The sequence below is a fragment of the Anopheles cruzii genome, chromosome 3 (assembly GCF_943734635.1).
Source record: "Anopheles cruzii chromosome 3, idAnoCruzAS_RS32_06, whole genome shotgun sequence".
Classification (NCBI taxonomy): Eukaryota; Metazoa; Arthropoda; class Insecta; order Diptera; family Culicidae; genus Anopheles; species Anopheles cruzii.
In genome coordinates, this window is record NC_069145.1 from 39,415,163 (window position 1) to 39,441,516 (window position 26,354).

The 26,354-nt window shown below is 49.5% G+C and overlaps 2 protein-coding genes across 2 annotated transcripts; both read right to left on the reverse strand.

Annotated features, from left to right (window-relative positions):
- Positions 1-4,334: 4,334 nt before the first annotated feature.
- LOC128273724 (zinc finger protein 814-like) lies at positions 4,335-5,638 on the reverse strand. Its single transcript, XM_053011755.1, has one exon. The coding sequence runs from the start codon at positions 5,514-5,516 to the stop codon at positions 4,614-4,616; it is 903 nt and encodes a 300-aa protein (XP_052867715.1). The 5' UTR covers positions 5,517-5,638; the 3' UTR covers positions 4,335-4,613.
- A 6,948-nt stretch (positions 5,639-12,586) lies between these two features.
- Positions 12,587-22,977, reverse strand: LOC128270380 (uncharacterized). The gene is made up of 13 exons (XM_053007778.1): positions 22,738-22,977; positions 20,834-21,350; positions 20,464-20,753; positions 20,094-20,383; positions 18,949-19,466; positions 18,599-18,882; positions 18,290-18,534; positions 15,988-16,111; positions 15,632-15,854; positions 13,647-13,813; positions 13,460-13,592; positions 13,053-13,351; positions 12,587-12,987 (listed from the first exon to the last, which is right to left on the reverse strand). The coding sequence occupies exons 1-13, from the start codon at positions 22,811-22,813 to the stop codon at positions 12,659-12,661; spliced, it is 3,495 nt and encodes a 1,164-aa protein (XP_052863738.1). The 5' UTR covers positions 22,814-22,977; the 3' UTR covers positions 12,587-12,658.
- Between the last annotated feature and the right edge of the window lie 3,377 nt (positions 22,978-26,354).

Below are 26,354 nucleotides of genomic sequence, written 5' to 3' on the forward strand. Positions count from 1 at the left end.
CTCTGTTGATTGTCCGTTTTATTGGTTGAAGCCCGACAGCAAACATGCTTCAGAGGACCTCTCTCTCTCTCTCGGTTCGTTCTAACCCCGGGCTGACCCAGGAACAGATGGGACCCCAGAGGACGCATTTCACGATATTAACACGCAAACATCAAAACATATTGCACCATGAAGCGGCACAAGTCAGCCCATTTCCCAACGCATCGTGGAATCGGGGTCGACGCCATCGGGGCGCCCCTCTAAAGTAATTATCCTTTGAAACCGTCACAACATTACCTGGTCGCCTGGCCCCCGGGGCCGGGTGTTTAAGATACACTTTCGGCACTCGGCACCGTCCCGAAAGGACACTGACCTGATGATGTTATTAATAGCCGAAGGACTACCGAGACTGACCCTTTCTGGAGACGTTTTAACACCGGGCTCCTCTGGAGGACCGCTTCATCCATCTTGCTAATAGTATTCAAGTGTCCGAACTGTTTGATAACAGGCCCCGCTACCGTGGGACCCGCCGAGGTTCGCGCCTTCCACCAGCTGCCACCGGAACTGACTGATGCGTGGACTTCGCGTGATTGATGACGGACAGATGAGTCGTTGCGCGCCTAAGCAGGCAACCGCGAGCTGCGTAACGGTCAGTGATTCTTGTCGCGGTGGCCAGAGGATACAGAGAAAGGCAGATGTTCGAAGCACGCCCAGGTAGCCACGATGTATGACAAAGAAAACGCGATTGAAATTGACGGACAAGGACTTCGAAACGCTGGCCTATGACTCAAGTAGCTTAGGGATAACCAGGCCCAGCCCAGCGCAGCAGTGTACAGAAAAGGAAAGCCTACCTTGTTCGTCGTTGCCCTGTCTTTGTACGATACTGTCCAGTCCGTCGTCCCGGCTGTCAGGTCTAATCTTTCCTCTACTCACATTTTAATCCCTAATCGATGTCGTCCGCATTTGATAATGGGAGGCGCAGTCCTTCTACCAGCACGACGTGAGCACGACGACAGTTCCGCCTCCTAACGTAGGGGTTTTGCTGAGATGGGGGCAGGCATAATCATAACTCAAGAACCACTTCAATAAAGTCCACCACACGCTGCCTGTCGGCTGTCTTCGTGCCGGTCTTTTTGGGATGATTCCTTCCGAAAAAGTCAACACCACTCACTCAATCGAACAAACGAAATTGCTGATTACGTGGAAACGGATGTTTACTGCTGAAAGGAGCTCTGATCGAAAAAAGGACACGCACGAGCTAGGAAACAGCATAAAGGTAAACATGCCGATAACAACACGATTGGGGTGTTTTCCTCGAATTAGGGCTTTCGAGTTTTGTACGGCTATTTTCGCTAAATTTCATAAAGGTTGAATGTTGTCTGTAAGTAAAATTGTGTCTGTTGTACGTTAAAATTGATCGATGCTTATCAGACGTCCTTTTTATGGTGGATTTTGAATCAGAACTACAATTTGATAGTTCATCATGTTCATGTTTTCAAAGTAACAGTAACAAGTCAAAAAACTGTGATTCAACTACATGCGAGTTATTAAATGTTCATTCAACAAAAAGCTTGAATTTTCTGGAATACGCCTAAAGTTATGCAACGCTTTCATAATGCAAACCGTTTTCAGGGTGCTTGGTTCCCCTTGTGAATATTAAAACTGCTGTTCAGAATAATATAAAGCCACACATTTTCGCCCCAAAGTGCCCGAAAACGGGATAACGTGTCGTTTAGTCGTATCATAAAATATTCACAGATCCTTACATGCTCAATGCATCATAAACATGCGTACGCCGGTTTAGTTCTCTTGCGATTCGTTGAAGACAGTTGGCAGCAACATAAAGGTAAATCGTCAGCTGCCAAACTTCACAGCGTGGCTGGCGTGGCCGGTCAGGAACCGTCCACTTGTCCTCGTTATCCGGGAAGTACTATTTCATCTTCCACACACACACACTCACACACGGCCATTAAGAGATCGGCTGTTGCTCCTGCCCGAGCTATGCGTGTGTGTTTGACGTAATTTGCGACGCTCGTAAGATAAAAAGAAATCGTTAGCGTCCTGTAGTGGCACCGGCCCCGAAGAGGTCGAATGGGGCCCTCTCCAACTACTCTCACTTTGTTTCGTTGCATCCGGGAAGGACTATTGAAGCGCAACGCTAAGGACACTTCCCCGCGCTGTCGCAAATCAAAGCAACCATCCGGAGGCCAGCGCGGTGATTCGGAGGTGATGGCGAAGTGCGAACAAACGCAGGAAACCGTGTCGTGTGAAGTGTCCTTTCTTCTGGTTCTTCTGCTTCTTCTCCTTCGTGTGGACAGTAAAAGCCCTCGTGAGGAGCCCGCAGCGTGAAAGGTCGCTTTGTTTCACTGAAGTGGCCTTTCACGCTGCGGCCTTCCCTTAGTGTGTCCTTGGAGAGGGACTTATGCTGCGTTGCTCGCTGTTTGCCAGCCAAATCACGGTGGAAAACATGACGTTTTCATCTTTTATTTACACGAGTGCCACTAACTACTACTGCCCCGACCGCTTCCATGCGGTGTTTGCTTCGAGATGCGCCGCACCGGTGAAAGGTTCCTTGATCCGCTTCCGGATAATGTGGAGTAAACACATTACGCCGCCACCTTCTGTAGGCCTGAACCTGCGTAATACCTGGCTCAGAAGGTGGCAACCTTTTTTCTGCATCCTCGCCTCGTGGCACTAATTTCCTGAAAAATGATTATCGAATCGAGCAATTACGGGAGCGGGCCGGGGGCGCAAAATGGGAAAGTGCTGCTTGCGGGCTGTGGTTCGGATTCCGGTCCGGAACATCAGTCGCGTAACATCCGCTCGTCACATGTTCACGGTGCCTCCATGTAACTGGCGCTGATGAGAAATTAATGAATATTTTATTGAAAATCAATTGCAATATGGAAATCGGTGAAATTCGGGCAGCAAGTTAATGGATCCCGCGCGCACTCACTCGAGTGCGGCCGACCTGACGCTCCTTTTAGACTGGATACACCAAGAGGATGGAAAAACGGCGCACTCGTTCGTCAAACAAAATTCGATCCACTCCCCGGTCCGGAAGCGCCGAGTTAAAGCGGACGCCATTCGGGCGGTCGTATGGTCGCCGACGGTACGGAAAGTTAATATTTACCAGAGTGCATTATGTTAATTTATCGATGAATAATAGAGCTCTAACTGCCGTCTTCCGGGTTTTTATTAAATCCGCGAGCTGACGGTTGACAGATACAAATTGACTCCCGGATTGATACGCGAACGGCGTGCGCGAAAAACAGCTGTTGCCCCAGATTTCCCGGCCGGGAACGCCGAGGGGTGCGCGGATCGCATAATCTCTCTTCGCAAGTCGGGTGCGTATGCAAATGTTGTTGCGACCAGCGTTCAGTAATTTGTTACCACGACATGCACTTTGGCCTACGGTGAGGCAATAATCGTTAGAGAGACTTTCTGGCCGGCCGGGAGCGTGCTGTCGAATGTGGTTCACCCGAGGAGGTGTTGATCATTTGTCATCTTTCTGGTGTCGAGGGGAGTTCCACCGCATACAAGGACAAAAGCTGCCAATGCAAAGTGGCCCACTGAGCCGAATCCAACGGGCACTCATGAAAATAGAGTTGCGGTAAACCTTTGGCACAATCATTTATTTACAAACGTTTCCAGAAGACCTGACACTACACTCGCGAAGTGATCGGGCAGTACAGATCGAGTGATCCCCCGATGAATCGCTCGACGTAAACCCTGCTAATCGAATAACGTATCGTGTAAACATCAACGACCATCGCCCATCGGATCCTCTAACGAGCGGTGCAAACATTAGCCGCTTTATGCTCTGAACCTCTGCTCTGACCAATGTCTCCAAAAAGCCGCGTTGAGGTGATCTGCAACGCCGGATTCGCGCTGCGATGCAGCTAGGCATTCGTCAACGTCTTGTTTGTTAATGGATGCGATGGCACCGGTCCAACCGGCGACCGTGAGATGGTTATTTCCGTTGACCGTCGATACGAGATTATGGCCGCCGTTGACAAATGCCTTTGGACACATAAAACATCCGTCACACATCTGCCATTACCAGAGGAGCGAGCGAGCGGCTTTGGATCGTTTGCATCTTGAGCTAGGGTGTGGGTTGCGCAGGGTTTTATTACTGGCTTTTGAGCGCGATCGTTGAGTCCATCAGCTGTGTTTTTGTTTTGGTTTTTTATTTTTGCCTTGCCTGTAAGCAAATGCCACTACATCGTTTCATAGTTCCTGAGCCAAAAACCATCTCGTGTAGAGGGTACCTAGTCGTGGATGGCTTTCAGACATGTTGCTGTGTTGTTGCCCACACAGCAAAAATGTAGCAAAACTAGATTATAGTGGAAAAAAACTGTGACTAAGGTATCGCCAACTTTGTCCAGCGCACTCGTGCTGCTTATCGGTTGCGGAAAATAATTAAAACTCATTTTTAATGCCCCTTACACACCACCTACATATGGTCATCCATTATTTTTAGAACCACTGTTAACGTCCGCGAGTCACAGTCACAAAACTCGCTCCTTGGGAACGTGATGGTCCAGAATGTGTCGTTTGCTCGCAATCATCCGTCAGCTGGCAACGTGCCGTCGGAAGTACTCCGATGTCCGATGACGTAATGGCGTCAGGCGCTACACCGTGGTCTTCGTCCGATGGACGGCTCCATGCTTCCGGAGTGTGCCAGCATCACCGAAACTGGTGCCACAGACGGCGCACCGGAACGGTTTCACGCCGGAGTGACTTCGACCGTGCACGGTTAGGCCAGTCTTGTGGCGGAACCCGCGGTTGCAGATCCCGCAGACGTGCGGTCGTTCGCCGGTGTGGTGGCGCATATGGATCCGGAGGTGGCCGAGCTGGATGAACGTCTTGCCGCACAGTTCGCACGCGTATGGCCGTATCCGGCTGTGGATCCGGGCGTGCTGCGTGAGGCAGTCGAGTTTGGCGAAGCGTTTGCCACATTCCCGGCACAGGTACGTCACGCCGAGCGTGTGCGTATTCTCGTGGCGCTTCAACGCACTCCGCGCACTGTAGATGGCGCCACAGTGGGCGCACTGGAAGTCGCGACGGAGCCCGGTGGAGCGCCGCTTCTGGCAGGAGGACACTTCGGACATCGAGCCGTTAGGCCACGTTTTGACGTTTCGCGAGCCGCCCGCGTGGTACAGACGAACGTGAGACTGCAGGTTGCGCCCGGAGCGGAAGCGCAGCGCACACAGGGTGCATCCGTGCGGCCGCTCGTGCACGTCGTGGAGGGCAAAGTGTTTATTAATAGCACGCATCGACCGGATCGGCACGAACCCGTCCAAGCCGCACGGTGCGCACCGGTACGGCACCAGCTCGCCGGCGTGCTGCCACTCCAGGTGACGGTCCAGTTCCGGCTCCGAGCCGAACCGCAAATCCCCACAGATGTAACACTTCGGTTCGCCGCCGGCTAAGTGGCCGGGCCGTGATTCACGATCAGCTGTCTCGGGGTGCGCCGACGCCGGCGAGACGCCACCGAAGGTCACCGGTGCAGCAGCGGTCGCGACGAGCTCCATTTGTCAAAACAACGAAAAAAAAGGAACACGGACTCAGCGAGCCGCCGCACGCGTTCGCGTCGTGAATGGTACTGTGGCCGTGAGGATCACGGAACGCTCGGCTGCACGGAAAACTCGGTCCACTCGACGCTCGAGCCGGCCACGGCCTACGGCGCTTTGACAAACCGCGGCAACCGGACGTTTGGCATCGTTCGCCCGGACGACGGGAAATTCATTGATGAAGAAGCAGCGAAAATAAACAGCGCAATCCGATGGCAGTAACCCTTGACGCGAACGTGCCGCAGATCACGGGAGAAAGTATTTGTTGAACTTGCCTGCCTTATTTGAACTGCTTCAGAGTCCTCTAATGTAGCGTATTTGAAGGATTTGTTTAAATTTTAGTCAAGGTAAAGAAAGTTAAAAGAGAACGAAATCGAAGGCAGCATTCTAGCAGTTCCATTTTCTTCCAAGTTACTCGTCTGTTCTTCTGTTGCTAGTCCCATAGATTAGCTCATATTTGTCTCATTTTTCGTAGATTTTGGACTATCGATCTCACATAACAAACCAAATTGAATAGTACATTCAGAACATTAGTGATACCAAAATCAAGAACAAGAATATGATACCACCAGCCCACATCTTTGGTCTAATCTAGGTTAATCGGATGCCACTTCATCCTGTTTTTCACAATTCGCATCGATATCTAGTAGAACCATGCACCTGCTCCTTGCTAGCCCTTGCTAGGTGTTTGGAGCTGGTTTATTCATTTATTCGCCACATCCACTATCCCTTGTGCTGCGTTAATCGTCATATCATTCGAAATTGGAGCTAGTCAACGACTAACGGCTATTTCTTTGCAACAGTCCCGTCCCGTCATTACTTTCGACAACGATAACGCTCGTCACCCAAAGGTTCGCGGAAGCTAAAATTAAATCTCATGAGCGGAATGTCCAACGACCGCGCGGCACGCCCGCTAGTCACCACCGATCCAGTCCAATCGTCGGGCCTTTCGAGTAATGTATTGTTAATTGCGGACCAGATCGTCGTCGGACCAGAAGCGTGGAACGTACCCAGCCGTTCCGTGGTGATGCACAGTGCGCCCATTGCGAAAGCGATATCAAGCATCGCCCGACGGCCGATCATGGGTCGGAGCATCGGTACGATTAACAGCATCTGTAAAAATAACGCACATCAGGCCGATGATCATGTACCATCGTCCGAGACCGAGCGGTAGCAGCAACAGATATAGTGACGTTCTTGGTCCGTTTCTATTTATTTACGATCTCCGTGGAGCATTACCCAACACGAAGCAAGTTTCCCACCGGAGAGAGAAGCAGCATGGCCGTAAATCAATGAGGTTAGAATGAGGAGTTTTGTGTTGTTCACGCTGATTTAATCCGGTGTAACTGGTCACCCCGGTACCCCGGAACCGTTGTCCCCCTTTTCAAAACTGAACCGGTGCGCCCTCGAATATCCTCCGAGCGTTTTTTTTTGTTTTCCGACTTGCTCGACGGGTGAACATGATACAGCGAGCAGGACTCCTTTTTTGTGTTTGCCACGGTCAACGGTGCTCCGACCGTGCACCGTGGACATCTTGTGTCTCTTATCGAATTTAATCTCTCTAAACCAATCGCTCCGTCCCCTTGGAGCTTGGGGTGATAATCAGCGGAACGGTTCTTTGTCTGCCTGGGCAGGATATCCCTTCGCAGGCAGCACAACCAATGGTCAATGGGTCCGGACGCCCGAGATCTAAAAGTTCTAAAATTCAATCATAATAATATTTCTCTATATGTGAACCCGGTGCCCTTCTACGTCGCGGGTAATTTATGCCTGTACGTCGCCATGGTATCATCGGCATGTGTGCGGTGTCGGGCGACGTGCGTCTGATCTCGTTATCTCGAACAGAGGAAGATCCACATTAGCCGCGCATCCATGGCAACCGTTCGGCGAACCCGTTTTAAAATGCAAACCAAAGCCCCGGATAGGCCGGGATAACCCCTAAGGAGCTTGCCGGTTTTTTTTTTTCGAACTACCTTCAGCTTCAGCCACTTTTCAGCCACAAGTCTGAAAGATGATGCGCGCCCGTAAGGATGCTGGTGGTGGAAAAAATGGAAATGGACCCCGCGAGTGCCCGAGGAACCCCGTTTGGTCGCCTGGCTGACCGCGAGGCTCCCGACCGACCGACCGATGCTGCTCGTTAGCTGTAATTTGATCTTTTCTTCGCCAAACTTCACCCCGGTCCGGCCCGGAGTCGATGTCGAGGAAAGTGGCGTAACTTTTCCAATCGCCCAGCGACCTCACAGCCCGGGCTTCGCGCCCGTTGTGGTATTGTGAAACGTGAGAGGATTATTGGTGTAATTAAATTTATCAAATTTTCTCCTTCAGAAACGGGGTGTGGAACTGGTCAGCTGCCGACCGCGGGCTAGAGATCTTCCAGGAGTGCTTCCAGGAGGAACTTTTCCCGCAAGGATGCTGCGATGTTCGTCTGTGCAACTGGTTCTTTCCGGGCCAGCTCACGGTTACTCACCGGGTTTTCTCACGCTGGTGAAAGTTAATGAAGGCACGGTGATTGATGCTAATTGGAGCTCCGGCCGAACGTGAAAGTTGCGTTTGCATTCATCCGACTCTAGTTTATAACTTAGTTAGACAACTGTACCAATCCGGTTCTGCCCGTTCAGTGAGCATGGATTATATTCAACTGTAAACTTATCCCCTTTCGGGGTGGTTACTGTTGCCTTTCCGGAGCCATAACTCTTAACGAAGCGCCGAAGCAAGCAACAATTGGGAGGCCTTTGTACAGCGGGAACTTGAGCCGAGCCCTTTCGACCTTTCCGGAGACACTCGAAGTCCTGATGATTCCCAATTTTTTGAACTGCTTTACAACATTTTTTGCTATCTGCTTTTGGTCTGAAGAGGTCCGTTTGTTGAAAATCGCAACCTGCGCGCCGCACTGTTGTTGACCGGACAGGCGGGGAACCGGGAAGTTCATCAGCGTGCCCTGCGGTGCGGTGTACTTCAACCTCGGGCACGTGACCATTTGCAGGATGCCCGTTTTTTAGCACTCTTGAGCTCACCCTGTCTAGCCCGGCCCGGGTCCAACAGGCCCATCTAATTCATTACCAATTTCCAGTAAATGAAACATAATAATGGCGTTGGGGAAGCTCCCGAGACGAATGTCTCTCGGTTGTCCTGGGGAAGGCTCGGTCACAGCAATAAAAAAACGGCCACAAGGATGTGCTTCACCAGCCAGCCAGCGTCGTCGTCGGTGCTAATCGTGAGAAATTGATTGGAAAAACGACGTTGCGACATTTTCCCTCGAGCATTGTCGTGCGAACCCGTGCCGTGCCTGGCCCCTACCCGCAGGTGTAGACGTCTCTAGCGCCACGTTTCCACGGGGGACACATAATTACAGTTCACCGACAGCACTGTGCGTACCGGATTTCTGGGCCGTATTTTCTATTCTCTTCGCCTCCAGGGAAAGGACCAGTCGATTTCATCTTGTTAGGCTGGGCGGTGGAGCTGAGCAGCGTAGCGTCCTCGGCCAACCCCCTAGTGGACAGTGGACGGCACGGGTACGGTTCGTCGAAAGGTTTCATCTAGATTAATTTACCTTCAGGTCCGTTGCGCCGTCTCGTCTCGTACACCACCGAACGCCGTTTATGTCGGCAGGACGATTGCTCCCGGTCCCGCACGCAGCGCTCCGCACGGTCCATTCATTGGTCCGTTTTGTTGACGAGAGAATCGATAAACTCCAGTCAAGCGTACCCACGGCAACCGGAACCCATGCCTGGACATTGCGTTTACTGCGGTCAGCCCCTCGGCACGCGGTAATCATCCTGATGAAGAGATGCTTACTACTCCGAGCTGACCATCCGGCCGCCCATCCGATGCAGTGACGCATTACGGACCCGTCAAGGAGTATCCGGAAAGTCTTGTAAGTAACAGCAGAAAAAAAACGCCAACAAGAAGCCAAACACACTCCACAGAGAGACGCGAAGACGTGACGGGCGGATCCGGGGAGGTTTTGATTGAAATTGAAAAATAGACAATCTGAGGGTTCACTGAACGGTGTTTACAGTTGCGAGACGCTCGTTGGCAATGTTTAGACATACACGACGCTGTGTCGGCCTCCCGGGTTGGCCGGAGAAAGTCGATCGCTGGCCATTGCAAGGCAGAGTTAATTCGGTTAAGTGAAATAACGGCGGTAAACGTTTGTTTCGCCATTTCGGAGCAGGCACAGTTAATGGAGATTTGGAATTAAGCATAAATTAATAGAATTTGAGTGTCGTTCTATTTCAAATCGGATACGCTTTACTATCTGTCGTAGACAGAGGGACGTACCTTCATCACGTCTGTTTTCTATAAGAGCACTGGAGAATGATTTAGCTTTGCAGTTGATAAAATTGCCATTTCTGTAAATATTGGGTTAGGGAAAAAGTAATCCATTATTTTCTCGGTAGATGGTTTTAGTGATCGATAGCTTGTGAAGTATCAGAAACGTCATCGAAAATGTCGATAAAACCACAGAAATAATCACAGTTGATCGGAACGTTAGTAATTAGAGCATCGGCCAGGAACTAAAGATTAACCATCAGACAGTTTTAAGCCATTTGCGCAAAGCTGGATTCAGAAAGTAACACGATATTTGGATATCACACCAATTAACATTAAAAAAATGATGGATCGAATTTCCATCTGCCAAGTATTGGCCAAACGGAATGAAGAAGAGGCCAAATGGTAGAAGAGAATTATTATGAAGCGCTTCTTGAAAAGACAACAAATTTTTCAACAAAACGGTGCATATTCGACGCAAATCGGACCATCTAATCATCTTAAATACAGTTTTGAAACTCACGCTAAAATAATGGATTTCTTTTTCCCCAACCCAATATATTGAACCATTCCCGGCATAGACTTATTGTTTATTCCATAATTTGGTTTGGGTCTCAAACTATAACATCGAAATCACTTTACAGCTTTGCATATTTAGAAAAGTTTACAGTTTTGTTTTTTAGAAAAAAATATTTTTATGCGCCCAAAGTTATGCAAATTATATTAGGTAGTCTAAAAAGAAATCCATTATTTTTGCGTGTACTTCAAAACTGTTTTTAATACGGTTTCAATTGTTCGATTTTCGTCAAATATGCACTGTTTTGTTGGAAAATTTGTTGTCTTTTTAAAAATACCTTCATAATGCCTCTCTTGTAGAAGGGTTAGTTGTTATTGGCGAAAAACTCGAACAATCCATTTTCACAATCCATTTTTTATCTTACTTTTTCATCACTCGGGAAATTTTGTAATGCGCGAAAAAGGTGTCAATCGCTTAGTGCAAGGTCCGGACTATACGATGGATGCATTAAAACTTCCCAACCAAGCTCTCGGACTTTCTGAGGGGTCACTAAAGACCTGTGTATCATTTCGTTGTCCTGGTGGAACAAAAAACCTCTTCCGTTGGCCGATTCTGGCCGTTTCTGGTCAATTGCTAGCTTCGAACGGTGCAATTATTGACAGTAGAGATCTGAATTTATTGTTTAGCTACACGGAAACGACTCATAATAAACGGTGCCTTTCAAGTCCCACCATATACCCAGTAGAACCTTTCTAAGCAAGAGTCCTGGTTTGAACACCGGTTAAGATGCTTCAACACGCTTAGACTACGACCGATTTCACACAATATTGTCGTAAGTGACCCATTTCTCATCACCAGTACCCATCCGTTTAAGAAATGGGTCGATTTCATTCCATTTGGCAAAAATTGTGCAGATGGAAATTCGAGCCATAATGTTTTTTGGTGTAAATAGGGTTGCGCCTACACATCGAGCTTCTTCGTGAATCCTGCTTTGCACAAATGGCTTAAAACTGTCTGACGGTTAATCTTTAGCTCCTGGCCGATGCTCTAACTACTAACATGTTGATCAATTTTGATTATTTCTGTGATTTTATCGACATTTTCGATGACGTGTCTGCCTGGCCGAGGTGCATCTTTAACATCGAAAATAACTTAAACGGTTCAACGAAACCAAAGTTTATCGCAACTAGCTGTTAGAGTATTGCCACCATAAACACCATGCAAAATTTTAGCTGCCTAGCTTGAATTCTCGTCTTTTTAAAAGAAAAATTGTAAAATGTACCGTATTTTCTCTATGGTGACTTCCATTGTTAACACCCTGTAACTCACAAACGAATAGAACAAACAATAAACAGTGAAAGCATTTTTTTAAGTGTAAAGTATCAGCTTTAAAACGAGCCTAAACTTGAAACTGTACGATTGATACTTCACGAGATATCGATCACTAAAGGCATCTACCGTGAAAATAATGGATTTCTTTTTAGACTACCTAATATGTGGAATGTTATCTTTTTACTTAAATGTTGACTTAATAAATGTCAAGACCATAAAAAGCCCACCTTCTTCGTAGTGTACTAAAGATTTTCTACCATCGTGCTGTAAAAGTTACCGAAAGTAGTTCTGGAGGCTTCATAAGAATAGATTTCAATATGCAATCAACACAACACTTTATCGCCAAATGCACGATATTTTACGGGCCTGATCGATCCGGACCGAGAAAAAAATCCAATATATCATGGGAACCATTTTCCCTCAACAGGCGGGTTAGCGATCCAGCTGTTCTCATACCGGACAATGTATAGTTCCTGCCAAGATTTAACCTACTTTTTGCCATTCCTTATGGCGATGCTACACCATGAGAGCTCCTAGACGACTTTTTGTGACGGAACGTCGATGGCCCCGGGAAGGATTATGTTAGCTCAGGCCTACATCGTTGGGAAACACCGCCCAGCGGGAACCTCGGCCCCGAAGGCCACGGTCGGCCTCGGTTACACGGAAGAGTAACACACAATTTCATTAGCACGCTGCGCCAGACCTGACCTTGCACCGTTTCAGGCGAGCCGTCAGTAGCCCGGCCAGTCCAAAGGTCAGACATGCTACGCCACGCAAGGTTACACGCAAGGTTATCCCGCGACGGGATATTCCATGTGCCGCCTAATGGTACCCTCCACACTCTAGAACACTCTAATCCAATCGCCAACCTGGCCGGAAAATACGCTCTCCACAGCTGTACGAAGCATACATTTTATTTCCCTTTACTAAACACTGGAACCCCCCACACTGCGTCCCGGTGGCCACCACTTTCGATCCAGCGTTATTTCACGTACATCCTAATCCAGGGCAGATAGTGGAACACATTCGTGTAGACACCGGGCAGCCCTTCGACGCCGCACTGGCGGACGCCCAGGCTGACGATGCCGGTGATGAACCATCGGCCCTGCTTCATGTCGAAGCTCATCAGCGGCGAACCGCTGTCGCCCGCGCACGTATCCTTAGCCCGTTCGCCTCCGGCACATATCTGGCCCTCGCTCGGCACAAAGTTCCACGGGCGAAACGTTTTGCTGCACTTCTCCCGCTCCACAAAAGGCAGGCTTAGCTTCAACTTGATCGGACTCAACGTGTCTGGACCGAGCTTTTCGGCAACTGCAAATAAATTGGAGACGTTACAAAATGGTCCTTGACGAAATGCTCTGCTGGCTCACACTTACAGATGTCCGTTCGGCCCCAGCCGGACACGCTGAGCTTTTTGCCCACGGTGCCACTGTTCTCGAAGTCGCGCTCCGGCAGACAGATTGAGCGCAGGAAGTCCGTAAACGGGGGTGTCTGGTCGATGCGGATGAGCGCGATGTCATTGCGCTGGTGGCTCGACTCCGGGTTGTACTCCGGGTGTGGGATGATTTGCTTCGGCGGCAGATCCAGCTTGTTGTCCGAGCAGTCCTTTAGGTTATTTTCGACCACACAGTCGGGATCCGTGTGTACGTTGTACTCACGCAGCCGCACGACCTTCCTGGAGAGTAGGAGCGATAGTGGAACGTAACACCGCTGGTGACCTTTCTTTTTGGGGCGTGAGATTAGACCACGGGATCCGTCTCCCGCGCGTCCCACCGATACTTACAGCTTGCCCTTGTTGGTCTCCAGATTCCTTCCGGTTACGCAGTGTGCTGCGGTAACGACGTACGTGCGGCTTATTAGGGCGCCCCCACAGGCCTGCGTAAGGGGACGGTTTTCTGTCCGAGAACGACAAGAAACTAATCAGAAGCTACCCCATCAGGATCTGACCCACCGGTCCGTCACGGGCTTACCCAGCTCGTAGAGTAGCATCGCCATCCACGGGAACTCGTCGATCTCGGCCAGCTGACCGCCGCGTATCTTCGCCACGTAGGTCTGCAGCCCGCAGGTGTCTCCGTCGAACGCCAACCGGCTAGCGATGCGATTCTTCGCCACCAGGGTCTCGTTTACGTACGGTTGTCTAGAGAAAGTGACAGAGAGAGAGAGAGAGCGTGAGTGATAAGGTACAGGAACGTGAAAGGGTCACGGATGAAAGGGTCACACTGTCCCGAAATTGCAGCTTATCACCGTCTGGCTGTGAGACAACGGAACCGATTCCGGCAACCAGGAGGTTGCTTACGTGGTGTGTTTAAAAAGTTCTAGCAATTTTGTATTTACACGGGCTACGTATATCCGGGTTTCGATTTTATTTGGTGGCGTTATGTTGCTACACATGTCAGTGACCTATGGTGAAAAGTTAGGTCATTTTGAGTAATCAGTCCATTTTTGACAGCTGCTTTGCTTGAACAAGATTTGGATCATCATCGATTTTTATCTGCTCCAAAAAAATGGATTGCAAAGAATTTTTGTCAAATTGTGTGTGAAAAACGAAATTAAGAGGTCGGACGCAATCGAAATGTTAACTATGGCTCATGCTGAAGCTATTATGACTCAAAGCACCGTTTATCGGTGGTTCAAAAAGTTCTCAGAGGGCCGAGAACATGTGAACGTCGAAAAGTCTAGTTTGGTCGAATGTGGACAGTTTTGCTTGCAGTTTTCTTCGATTTCAGGGTCTTGGTGCATCATGAGTTGTTGCCAAAGGATAGAATAGTCCATAAAGAATATTACCTGCAAGTTATGCGCAACTCGCCCGAAGCAATCCGTTACAAACGCCCGGACTTGTCGGAAAATCTAAATTGGTTGTCGCGCCACTACTCACACATCGTGGTTTCTGCTCGAATTTTTGGCTCACAAATGATGCCTACCGATACCGTATCCCCAGATCTGACCCCCTGTGGCTTTTTCCTTTTTTCAAATCTTAAATAACTTCTTCGTGGTCAATTAATTTTGGAGTACACAAAAATCGACGATGAGAGAAATCTTGTCCAAGAAAAATAGCTGTCAAAAATTGACCGATTACTCAAAACGACCGGACTTTTCACCATAAGTGAGTGACATTAGTAGCAATCTAACGCCACAAAATCGAAAACCGAACACACGTAGCCCGAGTAAATACAAAATTGTCAGAACTTTTTGAACACACCTCGTATGTCACCAGCCGTTACGATGGTGAACATCTTCAATCTGACCTTGAGCCTTGCATACATAAACAACCGGGGCGGGTTTCTAGGTCGGTGTGAACGTCAGTTCAAGCGTCAACCGCTGCAACCGTGGGTCACTACAGCAACCCGCGGCACACACTTTGGATGCACTCGATCCCCGTTTGACCCGGTGGCCTCTGACCGGAAGGGCTGCAGACGTCATAGTCGTGCGGCTGCCGGTCGCATTATTAGTTCCATTTGACTATCAAATTCGCCCGTTTCAGCAGAGCGAGGATGCGTCACTAGCGCCGTCGGCTCCATAGTGTCTGCCTGTTGGGTATTCTTGCCGACCATTGGCCGATGATTCAGTGCCCGTGGCGCCGTGGGAGGGATATAATTGATAATTCGCGAGGAGGTTCGCCATGATATGCGTCACATTTGGCGGAGGTTCTCACGCTCACGTAGCAAGGCGCGATGTGTTTTCTGCACATCAGCTCATTTGTCAAGCCCAATCAATAGAACCCACTGTGTGTTTCGATCACCTGATTAGACGGCGATCAGCATTCCGCGCTGGGCCCCCAGGCGAGCCCAACAAAACCACCCGGGTGGCGGTGGTTCCAAAAAAGTCCCCTCAATTAATTACAGCCCGTCGGGGTTGGCTTAAGACGGGTGCCCGGACGGATCGACGTTTGCGTCATCCCGCACCACCGCAAAGTCCCGGAACCGCGGGTCTTCACAGGTCCGCGGCTTACACTTACACGTAGGAGCCGCTACCACGGGGGCAGCACACGTAGGGTACGTAGTCGGTGCCGTTGCACTGGAGCTGCTTGATGAAGCTGAACCGCTCGACGGAGGCAATGCTGGAGATGTCGTTGATTTTGGCGAACGCCGGACAATCGGCCGCCGGTCGGCATTCGCCCGGTGTCGCCTCGTTCGGGATGGCGCACACTTCCACCGTGTCCCAGACGGGGCGGTCCTCCTCTGCAACAGAAAGAGTGTACAAGCTTAGACGAAGGAAGCTGTGCGCATACCGCTCCCAAAAAGCACGTCCGCAGCATCACACCGGAAATGGTTCGCATCGCTCGGCGGCGGCGGCACTCATCTCTCATCTTACCTGTGTCGATGGCAGCACCGGTGCACGGCACGAAACGGAGCAAACAGCAGAGCAGCAACGGTAGCAGCAGTAGCGATCGCACCTCAGTAGCCATGATCTTGTCGGGAGCACTATCCGTGGGCGACTAGAACTGCGCGGCCCGGTCCGGGTTGCTGATAAGTCGTTTCGTCGGCCGCTTCTTGGCCGCGTGCTCGCGGGTGCCGCGAGAGATTCGTCAACATAATCAACACACCACGACCACGGCCACGACCGGGATGAGTGACCACACAGCTGGTCGACGCGCGCCGCGCAGGCTGCGCGCGGCCGCGGTGACCGCGATCGATCGTGAGAGCTCGCCGAGAGTCCGTGTGTGTGTGTGTCCGTGCGTATGTGAGTGGTAAGTCGTCGTGCGCAAGTAAGAAGATGTGAAGCACCTCGCGCCGCGCATTGTTGCCGCACCAAAGCTCGATTTGACGTTTTGGCCCAAATAAACAAAACACAGGCAAAGGCGTGCCGTGCTTGAGGAAGGTCTAAAACGTCGGAAGAGACGGTGGTCACACACTTTGTCAACCACGTATGCTCTTCCTGAACCCCGATGATGATATGGCTGATAACGACACGACACTCACACACTAGCGGCGGCAGTGTTTATGGCACCGCGGCACTCAGATCGCTGCGTCGGGATTTCCACGGGGTTCCTTTCGGTGAACGGGGTGGGGGGCCGGGGCGCATGGTGGTGTGTACTTGGGGTCCATGTGTTTTCGTTTGCGGCCGCAACACACCTTCCGACGAGGGCACAACATATCGCTGATTTATGTGATGACAGTTGACGCGTGCGATGGACGGCGCGGCGGCAAACCTGAACCTGAACCTGATGTTGATACCCACCCGGGAATACCTACGGCCAGATAGGTATTTCCCCACCACGCGAGGAAAGAGCAGCATTGAACCTTGGCCCCGCACCGAGCATACTTTACTTGATCGCCGTTCTTTGGTGAGTTCGTTTGTAAACATTAGAAATGGGGAGCCGGACGAGTAAAGCGGACATTAGCGAGGTAATAAAACCGCAACTGGAAGGTTCTTGCGTTGGTTTGGTGTTTCGGTTTTTTCGGGTCCACGACTTCCCTGACTTGGTGGCTTGATTGGACGTGAACTGGAACGACGGACGTTCCCACGAGGGACACCCCTAAAAAACAGAGCACGGGAATTTTAACCGTATTTCAGACAGTCCCGAAAAGGTGATGTCATCTCCAATGTGAAGCTGGCACAGAATACTAGGTTGTTCATTATATTCGGATAAGAAAAACACATGTTTATGGTTCGAAATACTCTTTTTTATTCAGCATGGCCTTTCTGAACATCAATACACTTGTTCCAAGGAGACTCCAATTTATAAATTCCATCCCTGAAGTGAAAAACTGGAACGCCTTCAAAATACGCCTCCGCAGCTGTTATAACGCCATCATTTGATGAAAAACACTTTTCACGCATGATTTTCTTGGGTCTGAAAACAGATGGAAGTCGCTAAGGGCCAAATCTGGTGAAGACGGTGGATACTCTAAGAATTTGAACTTTAATTCATGGATTTTTGCCATTTTTAAAATGTTCTTGTGACAGGGTGTATTGCCCTGATAAAAGAGGGTGTTGTTTTCTTCTGCAAACCGGTTCTTTTCCATGAATTTTCACTTTCAGTGGGTTACAACAACATTCGAAATTTTTCTTGTTTTACCAATTTGCAAGTAACCCGCTAACAAAATTTCATTCGCATCCCAAAAAACTGATGCTTTCATTTTTTTGGACGATTTCTGGACACGAATTCGGTTCGGAGCCGAACAAAAAGGTTCACACCACTCCTTAAGCCCTTGTTTTGATTCAGGATCATAGTGATAGACCGAAGTCTCATCCATAGTGATGATTCAATGCACAAAATCTACTTTATTCTATCGAAAACACTCTAAATGTTGCCGTGAAAGTTGCATTCGAATGCGTTTTTGTTCCATTTTTAGCAAATGAAACTTCACACACTTTCATATGAAGAGTGGAGCAATATAACAAAAACAAACTAGACTCGTAGCAGTACCCTCTGGTATCGAGGCCCCGAATTTAATGATCAACCTAGTAGCTCACTTTCTGGGACAGAAACGTCGGAAACACAAAAGCGATACCGTGATACGATCTTGCTATGTTAAGACAAATTGTCTTTATTGCTCGAGGCTCGTTGCCGTGGCGTGCATGCTCAAGCCTCCTCGGTCACTACACAGTCGGGGAGTCCGCCTTACGACTCCCGAATTTTCTCCTTAATCCACTCAATGTATTCGGACACCCGCGTGTAAACACCGGGCCAGCCCTCGAGGGCACACTGGTTGCCGTACGAAATGACGCCCTCCTGGACCCAATACAGCCGGCGGGTGAGCAGCGGCCCACCGGAGTCCCCGCTGCAGCTATCGATCCCGAACAGTCCACCGGCACACAGCTGTTGCGCGATGATCTCCACATTCTTCCACTTCTTGTTACACTCGCTCTGATCATACACTGGAATCGATGCTTTCATTTTGACGCCACTGTGCTCTGTTGGGGACGGAACGACGGCGTGAGTGATAGGAGGCAGATGCAAGGTACTGTACGGACTTACTTTTACGCCCGGTGTGTCCAAAGCCAACGGCCGTAACGTTCCCGTTCCTGGTCGGAGCAAAGTCCGCCGTCGGGAGGCAAACGGGCGAGACGAAGTTATTCATCTTCACGTCACGATCGAGTCGAATCAACCCGATGTCGTGGTGCTGGGTTTTGCCATATTTCTCGTACAACGGATGCACGATCACTTTCTCGAACCCAAAATCCTGGACCGGGTCGGCACAAAACTCCTCGTTACAGTCCTGCTCGCTGGTCGTGTCGTGTTCACCGATCCGCACGTTCACACTGTATGAAATTGGGGGGCAAGAAATGAAGTGGATTGGATTGCTGCCAGACCGTTCGCATACTTACAGCCGTTCGCCTTCGTCCAGCTTCCGGTTCGCCAGGCAGTGGGCCGCCGTCAGGACGTAGCGACCGTTGATGAGCGAACCGCCACACTTGAACGCCAGTTCGCCCTTCTTCGACTCGTACTGCAGCAGCGCGTACCACGGGAACTCGTCGATTTCCGTTTCGTTCCCACCGACGATCCGGTCACCGAGCGAATCCAGCCCACACTCGAAGGCACGCGGATTTGGCAGATCCACCCTGCTTCCGCCCGTGACATTCCGCTTGAGGGTCGTCACGTTATCGGCACAGCAGATCGTCACGGGCGTCGTGGGCATGGCGCACCGCAGTTGGTTCAGAAAGTCGATCTCATCCTCACTCAGCACCCGTTCGGTGAGGAAAAACTCTTCCTGAATACTTTTGCACTCCGCCAACGGAACGCAGCGCCCGTCACGGTGGTCAGGCGTCCGGCAGCCTGCGTCCTGCTGACCGAGCGACCCACTGCACCAGCATCCGATGAGCAGCAGCACCGCGAACCACATGATCTGACCGGGGAGATGGGCACCGATCGACTGGCTCGAATGGCTTCATAGTGTGATCGAACTTTGCGACTGTAACCGATCGCCGCTCAAGGTGAGTCGGTTCAATACTGGTTTCTGCGGCCCGCGGTCCGGTAGTGGTAGTGATCGAACGATCGTCGCAGCAGCAGCAGATTGCAATCAGTCACCCGGAACCGGGGTCCGGGTGTTTCTCTCGCGATTTACGCAAACACCAGCCAGCCACAAAGCTGATAATGCGCTTCGGATAAGCCGCACAGAGAGAGAGCGAGAGAGAAGAAGTGCAATACGGACAATCCTTGAATCGCAACTCTTCTTCACACAAACCCCCTGAAACGATCCTGCCGCCGACGATCGCTGTTGTTGATGTGAGTGGACAGATCGTGGACTCTCTCGTAAGCCGTTATGTACTTTGTATTATTTATTTATTCAACATTCTGTGAGAACGTCACAGTGGTCAATTTTGCTACCCCCACTTCGGGGAGGGACCATTCTTAAAGCGTACGGTGTCTGTCCTTACTATCTACGCATTTGTTCTGTCACATTTGGCTGTCACACCTGGCTGTTGATCGCTTTCGCTCTAGAAGGGTAGCGTCTCCACGAGTGCTACGCTACGATATTACTGCGTATCCACGGCATGTAGGCCGGTATGTGTGTGTAGACGCCGGGCCAATCCTCGAGACCGCACCGGTTTCCGTACGACACGACACCTTCCAGGAACCAGACCTTCTGCAGCTTCATCAGCGGGCCACCTGAGTCACCGTGGCACGAGTCCTTGGCAAACTCGCCCCCGGCACAGATCTGGCTCGTCGTTATCACTGCCTTTTGCTCCGCGTACTTCTGCCGGCACCGGTCGTGGTCGTAAACCTTGATCGCAAGCTTTTGCTTGATGGCGCTCTGTTTTGCTAAAAGTAGCCAAAAGAACCACGACACCCCAATCAGTTCGGAGACGGTCCGCGGCCCGAATCGACCTTCCCGTGCCTACCTTTCAGTGTTCGTCCGAATCCGGTCAAAAAGTTCACGTCACCCGTCTTCGACGGGCGGAAGTCGGCCAGGGGCAGACAAACCGGTTGCACGAAGTCCGTGTACGCGACGGTCTGCGCGAGCCGGACGAGGGCAATGTCGTGCGCGTGAGACGGTTCGTCGTACTGCGGGTGCGGGATGATCGTCTCCACCCCGACGTTGATCGGTGGATCGGCACAGATTTCCTCCCCTTCCTCCTGCACGCAATCCACGTCCGTGTTGGTGTTGTACTCTCCCAGCCGAACTCCGACACTAAGGCGACCACCACGCGAGAGAGAGATTAGACGGAGATTAGACACAATCGCGGCGATAGGGATGCGCGCGTTACTTACAGCTTGCCTTCCTTGCGCTCGATTTCCCCGGTGACGCAGTGGGCCGCCGTGAGGACGTAGCGCCCGTTGATTAGCGTGCCGCCGCAGCTAAACTTGCGTTCGCCCTTCCGCGACTGGTACTCCATCATCGCCAGCCAGGGAAACTCGTCGATGTCCGCGTTCTCGCCGCCATAGATGCGCATTCCGATGCTGACGCCGCACTCGTTCTTCTTCGGGTTCGGCAGCAACCCACCGACCAGTTGCGCGTCCAGGCTGTCGCGCGTGCCCTGGGTGCGGACCGTTGGGGCAACGGCGACGGCGGGAGCGGGGGTTGTCCCAACGTCGGGCTGTGTCCCGTCAGTCGGACAGCAAACGAACGGTTGACGGCCGGTGGCCCCACTTAGGGCGGAACACTGGGAGCGCTGCAGGAACAGCCGATCTTCCGGGGTCAGGAAGCGACCGTTGAAGTAGCTGAGGATACTCTCACACTCGTAGATGGAGATGCAGCGCCCGGCGAGCTGCGTCGGGGTTCTACATTCTGCAATGTACGACGTATCAAAGAAGTAACGGGATTTTGTGATTTTAAACAGAATGTTTCATTTAATTTTTGATTTTTTTACGGAGTTATATTGCTAAGCATGTCACGTACTTATGTTGAAAATTTAAGCCATTTTTGAATGCTGCGTTAATTTTTGACAGCTGTTTTACAGTGAACGTGTCTTGGCTCATCGTTGATTTTTCTTTGCTCAAAAAAATGGATGCCAAAGAATCTTTATCAAATTTTGCGTGAAAAAATAAAAATTAGGAGCGCGGACGCATTCGAAATGTTGACTGTTGCTTATGGTGAAGCTATTATGACCAAAAGCAGTTTATCGGTGGTTCAAAATGTTCTTAGAGGGCCGAGAAGATGTCAACGTCGAACAGCCAAGTTTGGTCAAATATGACTAGTTTTGCTTACAGTTTTCTTCGATTGGAGGGTCGTGGTGTATCATGAAATGTTGCCAAAAGATGGAATGGTCAATAACGAATATTACTTGCAAGTTATGCGGAAGTTGCGCGAAACAATCCGCCAAAAACGCAAAACCCAAAAGTAGCGAACATTTTTTAACAGACCACGTTTAACATCGTTGCCTGATCGCAATTTTTTGCGCGAAAACTGAAAACTAATGTTGCCAAAGCCGCCGTATTGCCTAGATATCTCCCCCTGTGACATTTTCCTGTCTCCAAAACTCAAATTACCGCTTCGTGGTCAATTCATTTTGGAGAAGACAAAAATCGACGATGAGCCAAAACAGATTCAAACAAAACAGCTGTCAAAAATAAACTGAGCATTAAAATGGCCGAAGTTTTCAACATAAGTGAGTGAGATGTGTAACAATATAACATCATGAAAACACAAAATCACATCACATCGGGATCACAAAATCCCGTTACTTATTTGACACAATGTATACAAGAGAAGGTTCAATACAAAGAGGGATCGGATCGACGTCGCCCGTTCGGTCTAATCGAAACATTTTTGTTTGTCTGCTCCGTGGCGTTATGCAAAACGGATTCCCAAATCGGCGGAGCCTGTTATCGCCTGCTCCTGCCCTTGATCTTTTTCAGTCTGCCTCGGTCTGCGGAAGACCAAAAAATTCACTCACACGTCTGGTTGATAACGCGCTGCGTACTAATGGAGCATCTGAACCATATTGGCACTGGCACCGGGGAACCGGTTCCGGGCTCCGGGGCCTTAACTGCTGCGACACACCGCAGGTGTGTGTGCGTGTTTGAGGGTTCCAAAAATCGGGTTTCCATACAGCAGCAGACAAACGGTTGTCAGCTGTGCAAATTGAACAAGCAAACGTCCCAACCGGTGCCCGACGCAGATACATGATCTCACTGGGAATGCACTCACAGCGCGGTAGCTACGGAACACTTACGTTGCACTTGATGAGAAACACCGAGCACGAGTAGACCGATCACCGCAGACAGCAACGAAGCTCCGCGGAAGGCCATTCTTCGGTACACCCTTGACCACTGTGGCCTTTTCCTGCGCCTAATCTCAGCGTCCAATCTGTGTCCTTCCGTACACGCAGCGTGCCGAATTCCAAGTATATGCTTGCCTAGTCGCACGCAAGCAATGAAGCTCTAGCTAGTGGCCGATCTGGATCCGATACGATCGAGCGTCGATCGACTACTAACATTCGCTGCCCGAAAGCGCCTTCTCGCGCCGGGCCGTGCCGTGCCGTGGCTAAAGAACCCAACCCCGATAGAGTCACTCGGCAATACCAGTTTTTTACTGCTTCCCAGCTACGGTCGATCGCACTGTACGACTGCTTTACGGGCCAAATTGGCACGGAGGCAAACGAATACGAACACACTCAGATCCAGGGGGAAGCCCACGAAATCTCGTCTAACGGTTGGCGCTAATCATACGTCGTCCCGTGGGGAATTCGGTGCAATATCTGTGGCCACGGTTGTGACCGGTTGATGAACCGACACTTGGTCCGCGGAGCAGTACGCTCCCACAATTATCTTATGATGCCTCCAGCGGAACAGCGCAAACTTCCCGATGCAGGGTTCCACAACGTAAACACTGTCTGGGAAGAACACAAACCACAACCACAACTGTATGGCGCTAGATTCGCACGATCACGCAGACGGTGACCCACCTGTCTGCTGCGTGCTTTGCACTGGGAGTCATGAGCATTATCCAGAATATTTATTAGGACATAATATGACCACTTTTTGGAGGTTTCTGAAACTATGGAACTCCGAGGACATTTATATATTCCTTTAAGATGATGAAACGAACCGGATTTTTTGCGATCTGAAGGGGCTCCGAGACACTATGCGAATCTCGGAGCTTCTGTTATTGTCCTGCTAACTGTCCTGTTATTTATTCCAATAACATTCCCAGTTTGGGTGGCCAGTTCTGAATGGCTCTGTTTGTGAGACAATTCCTGGATAACCTCAAGTTATTTTCAACAAGCGGTAGTGGTACTTTTAATTCCTACAGTGTTTACCGACTATAGCCGATTGTGGAGCCTGAACTGTTGCCACTGCCAGGTTCGAATTCTTCTTCTTCTTCTTCTTCTTCTTCTTTGGCGCTACAACCGCTGAGCAGTCTTGGCCTGCACCAGAGACAATGTTAATCTCTGATGCTCTCTGTAACATTTAATTTTTACGGGTGGGATTGTTAGCCCCGCGCCAACCCCCCTGTCACGCCGGTATCGGGAATCGAAACCATGGCCGGTTGAGTTACAACCGATCCCGGGATTCGAACCACGGCCAGCTGCGCTGACAGCGAAGAGCGTTACCGGCTGCTCTATCAGCGGGGGTTAAAGGCTGAGGTTCGAATTCAGTTAATAATTTTCGAGTCTATTACATCTCCACTGTCCAACTGCTCACTGCTCCATACGCTGCTCGCCTGAGATATTCTTCGACGACTTCACTTTTTCTAAGTTTGTTTGGATTCGCAGCTTCAAATCTTCCACAATTCTTCCTAGAAATATAAAAATCTAAATATCAAAGATTGTAACAGTATCTTTCAAATAATTTGCTTTCTTATTTGTACTCTACGAAAGAGCGAAACATAAAACAAACAGCACTATAGGCGCTTTTAAGAAGGTAATTTCAATAAACGCTGTTTAATTCATATTTCCCTAGCGGATCCTACTCACGGAGAGATTCAAAGTTTTTTTTACAGTCCCAGCTACGTATCTCTCTTTGGCTAGGTAAAGGAAAGTCTTATAAACTGCAAAAAAAAACTCACCATTAAGGACTAAGTACGAGTGATTTATGGTTTGTATTAGGGAAAATTTTTAAAGAGCCCAACCGAAAAACAATCGCTCACAGCCCAAACCCGTTGCTAGTTTTTTGTACCAATTCTAATTATGCTTCCCTTTGCTATCAGCGCGCGCGCGAACTTCATTTCCGAAATACACTGCCTGTCTGAGTTTCTTCGCCCGAAAATTGGGTCAATGATTTATAGAGGCCCTACCTAATCCGCTATGTGCGCGCCGTGAGCTGCGTCAGCTACGGGACTAATTCTTTTTTGGTAAGTTAGCAATATTTACGGTTTTCTGTGTTGATGAAGTCGATCCTTTTAGTGATTAAAATTATCCCTCGTTTTCGTTCACTAATTTACAAAACACAAAAAACCAACGAAATTGAATCAAGTAAACCAAGTCAGTTCCCGTAATTTACAAGCGCGGGCCTTTGCCGATAATGGCTATATCCTAACTAATGCGTCACCATCATCATTTCAAGCAAACAAATTGCAAGGTTCCGACGAACCGGTTTGACTACCTACAAGCTTCAGATGTTTGCGAAAATGCGTTGTTAGAGCTTCTAGTGTAGTCGCCAACAGCATTTCACTAACACGAAGAATACACATGGGGAGAGTCACAATGTCGCACATCCAATGCATTTTAAACGCTGCACTCCATTTCGAACGCTTTTCTGTGTATTTTGTGCTGGAAAATAAATAGTTTGCTGTTCTATTTGCCATTAATAAGTATTCAATTTGTTTTGCGCTACCTCAGCATCGGGAAATTCTACTTTACGGGTCCCGATTTATGATTTCAGTTTATTTGCTTCTTAAGCATAAGTTCACATAGTGACTATGTTGATTTTGAAAACCTCATCGTAGCTCAACTGCTCATAACATTCGTTTCTTCTCACTTGGTCAGTCTGAACAGAACGTCAGACGTAATTTGCCTCTAAATCTGCGTTATGATTTTTCTATCAACTAACACATCTGTTTCCAAACAATTTCGTAAATACTCAAAAAAAATCTCCTATTCATTATGTGAAGAGCGGATCTCTGATCGATATGATAATTTCAATTTACATTCATCGCTTTGATAGCTTGCGCCATGATCTAAAGCAAACAGGTTATAATCCCTTCAAACACTGCGCGGACGAGCACGAGACGGAGCGAATTTTAATCGTGTTAACAAACGGGCTACACTAGAACGTTCGTTTGGTCCCAAAAATTAATTAAAAATATCTTCGTATCAGGTTTTCGGTCGCCAATCTCTCCACATATCCTAGCTAGGTCCTGGCTCGTAGTAACGCCCGGTCCACTGTGGGCAAATAATAATTATGTTAAGTGTTTTCAATTAATAGCAGTGAAATGAGTGCTCACAGGACTCGTCGAGGCCATCAGTACTTTACACATACGCTCATCTATCTCAGTCCACGAATTGCGCCCGGGAACCGAGGGACGATAATGCGAAAGTGATTACACCATCAGGGAGGCGCCAAATGGGATGAAACAATGGCGCACCCAGCGTGTACAAGATAAATAATCCCTTCGCGATGGAAGATGTTGGGTATTTAAATCGATCCTCGTGCCCGCCATTTGTCCCCGTGCGTCTGGTCGGCGGCTCGTGCGTATCGCGGGCATCTCACGAAGCTTTCACGTTGCACCTTTTTTTTATTGTGATTTATGTCGCATTCGCCAGGAAAGGACTGTGTCGTAGAGAAGTGAATAATGGGAATACACTTGTCGTTCGCGCGTTACACCGAATGGTAACACATTCCGGTCGTA

Coding starts and splice junctions, on each gene's coding strand:
- LOC128270380 (XM_053007778.1), bottom strand. CDS start 22,813: ATGGCCTTCCGCGGAGCTTCGTTGCTGTCTGCGGTGATCGGTCTACTC. Junction 18,883..18,948: donor CTGGACGAAGGCGAACGGCT/GTAAGTATGCGA, acceptor AATTTCATACAG/TGTGAACGTGCGGATCGGTG. Junction 13,593..13,646: donor GATGCTACTCTACGAGCTGG/GTAAGCCCGTGA, acceptor GCTTCTGATTAG/TTTCTTGTCGTTCTCGGACA.
- LOC128273724 (XM_053011755.1), bottom strand. CDS start 5,516: ATGGAGCTCGTCGCGACCGCTGCTGCACCGGTGACCTTCGGTGGCGTC.